Here is an 11,975-nt window from a genome sequence, read left to right on the forward strand (position 1 = left end):
TGTACTGATGGGGAACCAGATGAGCCAGCAATTCAATTCCAAAATGAACAAGAAGACACTGTCTCTCAACTGCCTTTAGCTACCAAAGAACCCTCTATTAGAATTCAGAAGATACATCCAAAAGAAAATATCATTGGTGATCTGAATGATGGGGTTATTACAAGGTCAAGGGATCTAGTTTCTAATGCATGCTTCATATCAAAAATAGAACCAAAGAATGTCAAAGAAGCTCTGACTGATGAGTTCTGGATTCAATCCATGCAAGAGGAACTGGGACAGTTCAAGAGAAATGAAGTGTGGGAATTGGTTCCAAGACCTGATGATGCAAATGTTGTGGGAACTAAGTGGATATTCAGGAACAAGTCTGATGAAAGTGGTAATGTGACAAGGAACAAATCTCGTCTAGTTGCTCAGGGATACTCTCAAATAGAAGGGGTAGACTTTGATGAAACATTTGCTCCTGTTGCTCGTCTTGAATCTATCAGATTATTGTTAGGAGTAGCATGTGTGCTAAAATTCAGACTATATCAGATGGACGTCAAGAGTGCATTCTTGAATGGTTACCTGGATGAAGAAGTCTATGTGGAACAACCTAAAGGGTTTGTAGATCCAAGTTTTCCAGATCATGTGTACAGATTGAAAAAGGCTCTGTATGGCTTAAAACAAGCACCTAGAGCCTGGTATGAAAGATTAACAGAGTTTCTGATCAACAATGGTTATGACAAAGGTGGCATTGACAAAACCTTGTTTGTTAAGAAAAATGGCAGTGAACTCATGGTAGCTCAAATTTATGTTGATGACATCGTGTTTGGTGGCATGTCGAACCATATGGTGGAACAATTTGTTGAACAAATGAAATCTGAGTTTGAAATGAGTCTTGTAGGCGAATTAACTTACTTTCTGGGACTTCAGGTAAAACAGATGGAAGATACCTTATTCATCACACAAAGTAAGTATGCCAAGGGAATTGTTAAGAAGTTTGGTCTTGAGAATGCTGGCCATAAAAGAACACCTGCTGCAACTCATATCAAGCTTACAAAGGATGGGAAAGGTACTGATGTGGATCCTAGTTTATATAGAAGCATGATTGGAAGTCTTTTGTATCTCACTGCCAGCAGACCAGATATTACTTTTGCAGTTGGAGTTTGTGCTAGGTATCAAGCAGAACCAAAGACTAGTCATCTCATTCAAGTGAAAAGGATCATTAAGTATATCAGTGGTACAAGTGATTATGGCATTTTGTACTCTCACAACACTAATTCAGTGTTAACAGGTTACTGTGATGCGGATTGGGCTGGAAGTGCTGATGATAGGAAAAGCACATCAGGTGGATGTTTCTTTCTTGGAAACAATCTAATCTCTTGGTTTAGTAAAAAGCAAAATTGTGTCTCTCTCTCTACGGCAGAAGCGGAATATATAGCTGCTGGAAGCAGTTGCACTCAGTTGTTGTGGATGAAACAAATGTTAAAGGAGTATAATGTGCAACAAAATGTTATGACATTGTTTTGTGACAATCTAAGTGCTATCAACATATCTAAAAATCCAATTCAGCACAGCAGAACAAAACATATTGACATTCGTCATCATTTCATCAGGGAGTTAGTTGAAGATGGCACTGTTACTCTGGAACATGTCTCAACTGAGAAGCAGTTAGCAGATATTTTTACCAAAGCTCTGGATGCCACACAGTTTGAAAAATTGAGGCAGTTATTGGGTATCTGTTTATTTGAGGAATTATAGCAATTAAAGGGATTTTTGTGTGCCAACGGCTATTTTGTCATTACTACTGAGACACGCTTAATCAGGAATTTCCATTGTTTCTTGATAATCTCTCCTGCAACTTCCACTGTGCAACTTCAAATCTCTGAAACTCACTCCAAAACCGTCCATTCTTTTCTTGAAGACCCGTGTTTCCTTCTGTGTGTCTTCTTCACCATGAGTCAAGATTCTAGCAAGAAACTCACTCCTGAGATGAATGCTTACGGGGTAAAGGTAATGGGTCTGAAATCCAAAACCCCAAAATCTTCAAGGGTTTCCAAATCCTCTCCTCATACCAGTGAAATCGCAATTGCTCAAGGTATCTCTCAACCATCATCTGATCCGCACAAGAAGAAAGGGAAAAAGGCACGATCCAAGTCAGATGCGTCCAAAGCGAAGAGGAAGACGGTAACGAGAGGCTCTGAGGCTACTCAGAGAGTGAATTCCGAGGCTGAAATCAACCCAAGTACGGGTGATGATGTTGCTGACTCTCGTATCACTGAAGTGTTGGAAACTCCTCTCAAGGAAGTTTTACATGCAAATGTAGATCCAATTGTTCCATCACCAAGCAACAACCAATCAAGCCACGGTGTTGATACTGATTGCAACAAGGATTCTGATCATCTTGAGGAAGAGGTAATGGTTCCCATCTCTACTCCCTCTGTTGATAAAGATATGCATGTCGAGGATGTTCAGAATGTCATTGAGAACTCAGAATCTGATGAGGTGTTGCTCAACACCCTTGGTGCTTCTGCTTCTGTTGCTTCAAAGAGGAAAAAGATGACTGTTGTTCGTAAGTACTCTACGCGTTCCTCTGGCAAGACGTTAGGTTTGGGTTTGAGTGAAAACAAGAAGCGCAAGAAGGTCATTATTCTTGATGATGATACTCCTGTTGTCCAGAATGTCAAGAGAAAGGTTCACAAAGACAATGCTGCTCCTGTTGTTGATGAGACTCCAATTGAGGAGTTGGATAAGTCAGATACTGGTCCTGCTGCTCAGAAGCGTAAGATTGGGAAACGAATTCCAGAAAATGTGCCTGCTGCTCCTTTGGATAATATTTCTTTTCACTCTGAAGAGAGTGTTGGTAAGTGGAAGTATGTTTATCAGCGCAGGATTGCTCAAGAGAGGGAATTGACTGGTGAGATTCTGCATTGTCAAGAAATCATGAAACTTCTTGAGGCTGCTGGGTTATTGAAAACTGTTACTGAGATAGGTGGCTGCTATGACAAGTTGGTGAGAGAATTTATTGTGAATGTGACTACAAATTGCACTGTTTCTGGGCATCCTGAGTTCAGGAAAGTTTTTGTGCGTGGTAAGTGTGTCCATTTTTCACCTGAGATCATTAACCAGTATTTGGGAAGGAGCACTGTTGCCACAGGAAATGAAGAGCTGTCATTGAGTGCTATCACTGAAGAACTCACGGCTGGTCAGAATATGGTATGGCCTGCTAAAGGATTGTTGTCTTCTACTTATTTGAGTGTGAAGTATGCTATCTTGAATCGCATTGGTGCTGCAAATTGGGCTCCTACTACACATAGCTCAGATGTTTCTTCAGGTTTGGCCAAATTAATTTATCTGGTTGGAACTCAAACTCAGTTTGATTTTGGTGAATATGTCTTTGCTCAAACTATGAAGCATGCTGAAACTTTTGCTGTCAGGCTTCCTATTGGTTTTCCTTGTTTAATTTGTGGGATTATTTTAAGTCAACATCCTCAAATTCTCCTTGATGATGAGGTTCCTAGCAAGAAAGCTAGTCTTCTCACTATTGATTCCAGGCTGCTAGCTGGTGCCCATGTTTCTGATGTTGCTGATTTGGCTGAGATGACTCAGGGGGAGGGTACTTCCTCTCAGAAGACTCCTGAGACTCCTATTGCTGCGCTTATTGCGGTGTCTAAGATGCTTCAGGACACAATTACTAGTTGTACATTGAGGAAGAAGAATGTGGACACTCTCATTCTGCAGTTGACTAAAGGCAAGAGGCCTCTTGAAGACAATGCTGCTGATGATCAAGATGCTACTGGTACTTCTGATGATGACACTTCTGCTAGTGCTTAGTGTATTTGTTCCTTCTCCATTCAATCTGGTTGTAATATTTTGTTGGCTTCTGCTGACTCTCTGCACCCTTTGACAAATTCTGCTAATAAGGGGGAGAATGGTGTTGAGTGTTTTAGTTATTCAGACTAAGTATGGTATTGGCATTCCGACTCAGTAGTGTGTTCAGTTCATCATATGCTGTGTGCGGTTTTGTGTTAATGGATGAGTATGGTTGTTTTTGCATTGTTTGGCTTTCTAATCATGTTTTAGCAAAAATTTGCCAAAGGGGGAGATTGTAGTTCTTTTGATTGGCTGCATTTTGCTCAAACCATGATGTGCAACCATACGTTCCAACATCTGGAGCAACATGGTGGAATTACATATGTTGCTTGTTCAGTCGTTAAAGTCAAGCTTGTTGTGAGGTTGCTATCTGTATGGTGATTCAGAAGTTTTTATCCTATGCTGTGCGTTTTATCTTCTGAAGGCGTGTTTGTTTTAATCTTGGCTGAAGTAACAAGATTAATATCGTGTGGACCAAGTCTATCTCAAATTCTGTTTTACTTGGTTCTGTTATTTTATTCTGGTAAGATTTGATTCCTTGAAGATTCTATCCAGAAGTGTGTTTAGTGGACTCTAGGACATTCAGCCCATTGAAGATCCAAGCCCCAAGTGAACGTCTATATAAAGGAACTTGTAAACCCTAGCTGCACACGAATTCAGAGATTCAGATATTGATCTTAGGGTTTTTGTTTGTGAGTCCTCTTGTGAGTGTTGTACCAACTTAGTGCTTTAGTTCATCAAAGTACTAAGTTGAATTTGTTTAGTTGAGTTGTAATCTCATCAAACTGTTTTTTGATAAACATGTCTTGATCACTGTGGCAGTGATTGTTAGGAGTTAGAGAAAGTTTTCTCATAGCTTAGAGGAGAAGGGCTAAGCTTGATTCACTTGTGTAATAGTGGTGAACATATAAGAGGCTCTATACTAAGGGGGAATACTTAGGTATAAGAGGGACTTTTATGTGACCTGAGAACTATTATTTGATAGTGAATTGACTCCTGGATTGGTATCCTCCAGACGTAGGTGATGTTCACCGAACTGGGTTAACAACTCCTTGTGTTTTAACTGTTTGTTTATTTTTGATACTCTGATTGTGTTTTGTTGTGCTACACATTGTTGCAACATTGTGTATCACATCTGTCCTAGGTGAATACGAATTTCAGGTTAGAAAAAAAAAACAGGGTTGGTCGGTTTAAGTTAGAGAGTAACAATATAAAAAGTTAGAGAGGAAGGGATAGAAGGAAAAAAATAAATAGAAGAGGAATGTTTGGTGTTGGCCCAAGCTTGGAAGTTCACTGGAAATGCTGTTTCTTATCTGCATAGTATCTTAGAGGATTGTAGGATACTTTTGTCTAGTTTGGGTACTTATTCCCTTGTTCATGTAAAGCGCCAACGTAATATGGCTGCTGACTTTATGTCTAAGTTTGCTGTGTCTTACTCTGATAATGTATGGGTAGAGGAGGGCCCTCCAGATCTAGGACAAATCTTGTTAGAGGACCAATCCTCCTTAATTTCTCTGAGCATTAGATGAAAGTGTTAATTGATGGAGACATGGAGTGTTGCGCTCATTTGAAAGTGTTCATTCATTAAGGAAAACAATGCTTTGATTGCTTTATAGGAAGGAGATGCCACATCTCACATCTCTGATTATTTCAGCCTCTTCAATTTAGATTATGGGTTCTTCCACCTACTCCAAATAACTTGGCATGGTCACTTTGTGATATAACCAAATAAATCAGAAGATTGCACTCTGTACAGTGCTTTGAGCCGTTCTGTTCGTGCTGTGTTTTCTCGCAAACTTGAGAAACAGGAATGAAAGGGTCACGTCGTGGGAGATCATAGGGTGTTTGTAAGACCCAAGTTTTTAAGCTTGTGTCAAGTAAATAGAATCTTATTCACGATTAGGGTTGATGTATCGTGAAGGGAAACCTGAACTAGAGTTTACCAAATGAAACAAATATATGAAGGAGAAAGTTCAGGAAAAGTCTGAGGATTGTATCGAAGTCGATTTAAGTTATAGCACGACTAATATTCGCTTTAAAACCTAGGACAAGAATCATAGGAAATAACACTATGTTCCACCCTTGGAACACTGTAGGATTTTAGTCCAAAAATCTTCGGAGAAATGTTAGAACTTCTCTTTTTCCATATATCAAAATCGTTTCGAGGCGAAACTCTAGGATCTACGAACGTCCGATTCCAATCATCGGAAGTTTGCCGAAACCGAATCCCTGGTATTTCAAAACCCTAGAATCAACCGACAATGAAGACTTTTTCTATTCAGAGCTTCAAATGAAGATTCTACACGCGTACACCCATTTCTCTCGATGATTTCAATCTTTCTTCAGAAGGAAGTTTTCCATTCCGACATTCGATGCAAAAAGTAACTTATCGGGTAAAATAGTTTTACACCGACTTTGCATTAGTCACCTAAAATACAAGGAAACCTCTTTGAGTTTTGGATTTATGTCACCAAAACCTATCTTAGAATTCACGGAGAATGAAGCCGGAAAAATCAGATTCGCGAAACTTTCATTTTACCGCGTTTTTCCAACCTCTATATATAGCCAAGAAATGAGAAAATATCACAAATTTCCACCTTTTCTCTCCAAAACCTGCGAATTTGCTAAGAGGAAGAAGGAAGAAGAGCTTTTGTTCATTTCTTGCTTGATCGTCGAATTAATCAGTTGCTACTTCAAGGTGCCGAGGTATAGTCGCTAATCCTTACCTCTGATCGTTTTTTCCATAGCTTTTCTCTAGACTTTTCTGAGTTCAAAGTTTTGAGGTTTTTGGAAAATTGTCCAAATAGCTTGATTTCTCTGTCTAAACATCTTCCCTACGTGCCCAAGAGCACTTCTGTCGGGTTAGTTTTTCCGTAATGTCGCCGGAATTCCGCCGGAATCAATTTCTGCTTAAAATACCCATTTTTGGGGTAAAGCTTCAACCTTTAGGCTGAAAACTATCGCCTTAGCTTAGTGCTAGTAGGATTAGTTGTCATAAACGTCGTTAGTAACGTCCCTGTCAAATTTGGTTTTTGGGATTTCAGTTTTGAAAATTCTAAGTTAAAAATCATGACCAAAATACCCCTGCGACAGTTTTTGATCCGATAATTTTTCCGAGTTCAGAATACCCTTAGTTACGGCTAATGATAGCATAGGAACCAAGTTTGATCGAAGAAAAATCGAGTCACCTAATTACCTAAAGTGGCCGAGCCTATAGGGGGAGGAGGAGGAAAATTTCCTTTTCCGAAAACTTGTCCTTTCGCGCTAGATTATCGTACCTCGGAGTATGTACTACTTCGTGTAACCTTAGTGATGTATTGATAGCTTAGTTTCCGATAGATTCTGATAGTATTTCTGTGGTTTTGCTCTAAAGGTGATTTTGAGGAATTTCCAGCGGAGCAAGGCTTTGATTGTGAAGGAGCTTTAGGAGATAACCCTGGAGAATCTGCAGGTGAGGGCTTCTCACTGAATCTCTAGTTAATGCTTAGGGTCTATGCTTTCGACATTGTTTACTGTTTATGCACTTGTTTGTGCTTGATTGGAAAAATGTTTTCTGAGGCTTCGACTGACAATGTAGACGATCCATCTACTGAATGTTTTTGAGAGTGAATTACATGCTAAGTGCTAATTGGGTAATTTAGGATGTGTGGTGCATGCTTATATGCTAAGCGCTATGTGGTTATTGCTTAATATGTTGATGTATGACATGTTGACTGATTGTGCTGAGTTAATTCTGCTTTTGTAATGAAATCTGAGTTTCTGTATAGTGAGAATTGCGGGCAGGTCATGCCGATTTTATTTTGAGAGTTTTGAGAAAGTTTGATAGGACGAATGAGATTCGGGCCTTGTCGTGGTGTTGTATGGATCGAGACATTCTCTGGTGTTAGTTGGGGATTAGGAGATCCCGAGAACTTATAAGATTTTGCGATAAGACTAAAAGGATATTATTTTGAAAAGAAAACTCATAAGACATTAAACAACCTCTAAATCTTCAAATAATGATAACAAACTCGAAAGGAAGCTTCGGATGCAAATCTTAGTTTTGGAAAACGAGAAGTGTCGTCGGATCCAAGTGTTGAGTATGTTGATGTTCTTGTGCTGTTGGAGCAGCTGTGTTGAGTATGTTGATGTTCTTGTGCTGTTGGAGCAGCTGTGTGGTTGGGCTATCCTGGGGATAAGTCCGGGGAATTGATAGTTCCCGAGTATGTTGATACTCTTGCTCGTTGAGCAGTTTTGACCATCGGATTGAGATGAGTCGGATGATTTGGAGATCATCATGAGTTATGTGTTGTTGTGAAGTGTGTCTTTTGTCGCAGAATCGACTGTTACCTTAGGGTAAGCTTTTAGAGACATTAATTTAGCTAGAACACGTGGCGACGTGTCGAGTGAGATCGGAGACGTTGTTTGACTAATCATCCTGCATTCATGCAACATTAATGAGGTATTAACACAGGACGTACTCTGGACCTCGTCGGTTTCCAAAATGGTCATAAGACCCGGAATGTCGTGTAAGAGCGTTTGTAGACGACTCTTGTAGCAGACCGAAATGGCAGACCTACGGGTTACGGCTGATCTGGCTACCTTTGTGTGGTGTAAGAGGCACGCGGGCAGAAATGGTCCCACCGTTGCTGGTGCTAGGATTGATCCGTTTGATGTCCATCCGTTCCGGATTGCATTTGGTTGACTGGGTTAACCTGCATATCATTTCATGCAACATGCATACTGACTTAGTTGATGAGTGTGTTTGATACTTGTTAATTCTATTTGAGGCATGTTAACTGTGATTTACTGTCGTTTATATTCATTGTGAAATATGCCACCCTAGGACGTTATCCCTAGCTATAAGCCTAAGTGGCTATTCTATTATCTGTATATATCCGTGCTATTATTTACATAATTCTTTGGAGTTGACCCTCGCGTCTTCTGTGTGTGTTTTGGCGGACAAACGCCCATTGTCAGATGTCTTTGGCGGGCTAGTTCATGATGGTTCGCCCTTCGGGGGGGACTAGGGTTGAGATGCTGGAACAGGAGCGCATCGCGGTTGCGAGAGGAGGACGGATGGTGTACATAGACTAGGTCGTTCTGGATTTCGAATTCGGACGACGATCATGCTAGCATGTAGGTTTTAGTGCTGGTGTGAGCTCCTCGAGATGGGATTAGTGTAGGAGTAGGGTCTTAGCTCTGAACATCATTTGTTTTCTTTGGGGACAGGGTAGTTTCCCACCTATAGCTTTTTGTGTGGTTTCTTTACAGGAATCACAGAGAGTTGGTTGGACTTAGGAGGTCTTGTTTCAGGCCGATGGGCCAGCTTATTCTCAGTTTTGAGGGATGGTGTTGCGGACACTTCACCTTTACTTTCAGTTTGTACATATTGCCTTCGGGCGCTACACTTTTCTTTCCGTCACTAGAGGTTACTCGTGACGAGGTTGTTACTTACAGCGGGGGCTGTATTATATATTGTACATTAGTTCTGTTGCTTTTCGGTTTTTGGGTTTTATCTATTTCAGTCTTGTCTTAGTTATTATCAAAAAGAAAAATATATTCACGTTTTTCCGCATTAAGTTTACTTTCGGTTACTAAGGTGACGCCACCGAAATCGGGGTGTTACAGTGTTAATCCCAGCCGTTGTTTTTATTTAAAATTGAGGGTAAAGATTTGGAGTCAGTTAAAATTCTGACTCCTGGAGTCCATGGATGGATCCCTCCTCAATAGGGAAAATTAATTATACTATATACTGTATATTAATTATACCATTGATGGAAATAAGTTAAAATATTTGAAACAGTCTCTATTCCGATCCATGATTTCAGATTTATAATTTTGAAAAAACCATAATTGAGTAGTAAATAATTGCGAGTTAATGCAAATTACAGATATAACAACAGAGAGGTCGAGCTGGTATGGAGAATAATTATAGCAAGAGGAAAAGTGCAACTCAATATACAGAGGTATGGTTTTTCTTTTCTGTTGATTTGTTTCAATTACTTTCTCAATATAACACAACTCCAAAGTTCCTAACAAACTACACTCCAGTCTTTTTTTAAAATTTTCCACCAACGGTTCTCTTCATTCAGAGGAAGCTTCAGAGGAAGCGAAGCTGCCCAAATCGCCGTACTTCAACTGCATCTTCTTGTGCTTCTTCCTCTACTCCAAAGGTTATGAATCAGAATCAGGTAGGTTAATATCTTGTTTTTGGAAATTTCTTGATACTACTGATGGGAATAGAAATTAGGTTACTTACTTCATGATCATATAGTTTTTGGTCTCTCTCACACAACCTGGATGGACTACTGCAATGGACCAAAAACTTATAAAGCTGGCCACAAAGGCCAAAAAAAACAAAAAAAAGTTTGCGGCGTTTGGATCTGGATCAAAGGACCCATTGAAGCAGCCAGAGGCGTGGAATCTACTGGCACAACTCTTCAACAAGGGCATCAATCACTGTGAAGTGAAAACTGCTAAAGACTTGGGCAAGAGACTTAATTTTTTGATATCAAATTATAACAATGTACGGTTCTCTTTTTTGTTTCTTTACTTCATCTTCATGACATGACACAAGTGACACAAGTGCACCGTTTTTCTTGTATGTAACTTCTTATAACTTGGTATAGTATTTTGTGTTTTATTCTATCAGGCCACAAATGCTGGATGCAACCTGGATGGATGGGAGTTGAACAAACGACTGAGGACGTTGTTGAGCTTACGGCTGGTTATCCCGAGGTTTGTCACGGGAGGTGGGGATAGGAGCAGAAGCGGTGATACGAGCAGAAGTGGTGATGGGGGCAAAACCCTGGTTAGGACCCTCTATTCTAGTCGGCTATCTAGCGGGCCATCTGCACCGGTCACCAATTCGACTTTCGTCCATGATAAACCATCAGTATCTGCTCATGCCCATGCTAGTGGTGCTACTATGGATGTTACCCTTGAAAAATATTGTCGGAAAATTTTGAAGAGGATGGAGATCGATTCTCTAATGATCTCTATCATTGTTGGTGTCCTTGATGGTGGAAAAATGAAAAGCTTGATCTCGGGTGATGAAGAAAGCAGGGTTGAATATGTCAACTATTTGCTGTATGATTCTATCATTTTGCATTATGGACTATATTTGTTTTTTGGCTTAATTCCAGTTTGGGCCCCTGATGTTTCAAGAATGGGCGATCCGCACCCCCCGGGTATAAAAGTTGCGGTCAAGCTCCCCTTTGTTACAAAACTGTGCTAACGAAGCCCTTCCGTTAGCTTCCGTCTGTTGACCAAACGGAAGTGGCTTCATTAATTGACGTGGCGGCCACGTGTTATTATATTTTCTTTAAACAATTATTTTTTCATGAAAATCACCCCCCCCCCCAATTCATAAGACCCGATCCCCCAAATTGAACCCAACTTGAACCCTAATTTCACCATTGTTGAAGAGAAAAGAAAGGGAGAAGAAGATAGCAGTAGTTTGAAGAACCGGTGCGAGGGAGAAGACGATAGCAGTAGCTTGAAGAACCGATTCCCCCCAGGAAGTCGCTGCTGCGATAGATGGAAAGAGGAAGCCAAATGTCAAGTGGAAGCTCCATGACCCATGGGTCTGTTCGAGGAACGACAAGGGTTTGCGATTGTGGGGCTGAGTCGAAACTAGTTACATGTTGGGTGGGTGAAAATGCTGGCCGGCGATTCTATGGATGTGGAAAATATCAAGTAAGTTTTGACAATCGAAACAGGGTTTCCTTTTCATCTTAGTTTGGAAAATATCATTGACAATGTTTGTAATATTTCTGGGTTTCCTTTTCAGGTTTATGGGAGGAGGTTGTGCTCATATTTTCATTGGTATGATGGGGAAGGCAATGTACGTGATAGGAAGGTTATTTCTGGGCTAATCCGCAAGCTTGAAGTGCATAAGAAGAAGGAGATCTATTTGACTAGGTGTTGTGTCATTGGGTGGGGACTTAGTGCAGTTTTTCTGCTTGTGATTGTAATGTTGTTGCTGAAAATTTACCTTAGGAAATAGGGCTCATGTCATGTACTGGTTAGGAATTAAGCCTACTTGGTTATGATGGAATGTAATTGGTAGCCTAATTGCTACTTGATATTCTAATGCAATGAGAATTCTCACAGTTTAGTCTAAAGTCTATGTTTCTATG

General features: G+C 40.3%; 2 protein-coding genes across 2 annotated transcripts; both read left to right on the plus strand.

Annotated features, from left to right (window-relative positions):
* The first annotated feature begins 1,935 nt into the window (after positions 1–1,935).
* On the plus strand, positions 1,936–3,813 carry LOC130735122 (uncharacterized). The gene has a single exon (XM_057587224.1). The coding sequence runs from the start codon at positions 1,936–1,938 to the stop codon at positions 3,811–3,813; it is 1,878 nt and encodes a 625-aa protein (XP_057443207.1).
* Positions 3,814–11,223: 7,410 nt separating this feature from the next.
* LOC130737355 (uncharacterized) lies at positions 11,224–11,960 on the plus strand. Its single transcript, XM_057589099.1, has 2 exons — positions 11,224–11,532; positions 11,627–11,960. Exons 1-2 carry the CDS (start codon positions 11,374–11,376, stop codon positions 11,840–11,842), a joined length of 375 nt encoding a protein of 124 aa, XP_057445082.1. The 5' UTR covers positions 11,224–11,373; the 3' UTR covers positions 11,843–11,960.
* The last annotated feature ends 15 nt before the right edge of the window (positions 11,961–11,975 follow it).

The sequence above is a fragment of the Lotus japonicus genome, chromosome 2, assembly GCF_012489685.1.
Source record: "Lotus japonicus ecotype B-129 chromosome 2, LjGifu_v1.2".
NCBI lineage: Eukaryota > Viridiplantae > Streptophyta > Magnoliopsida > Fabales > Fabaceae > Lotus > Lotus japonicus.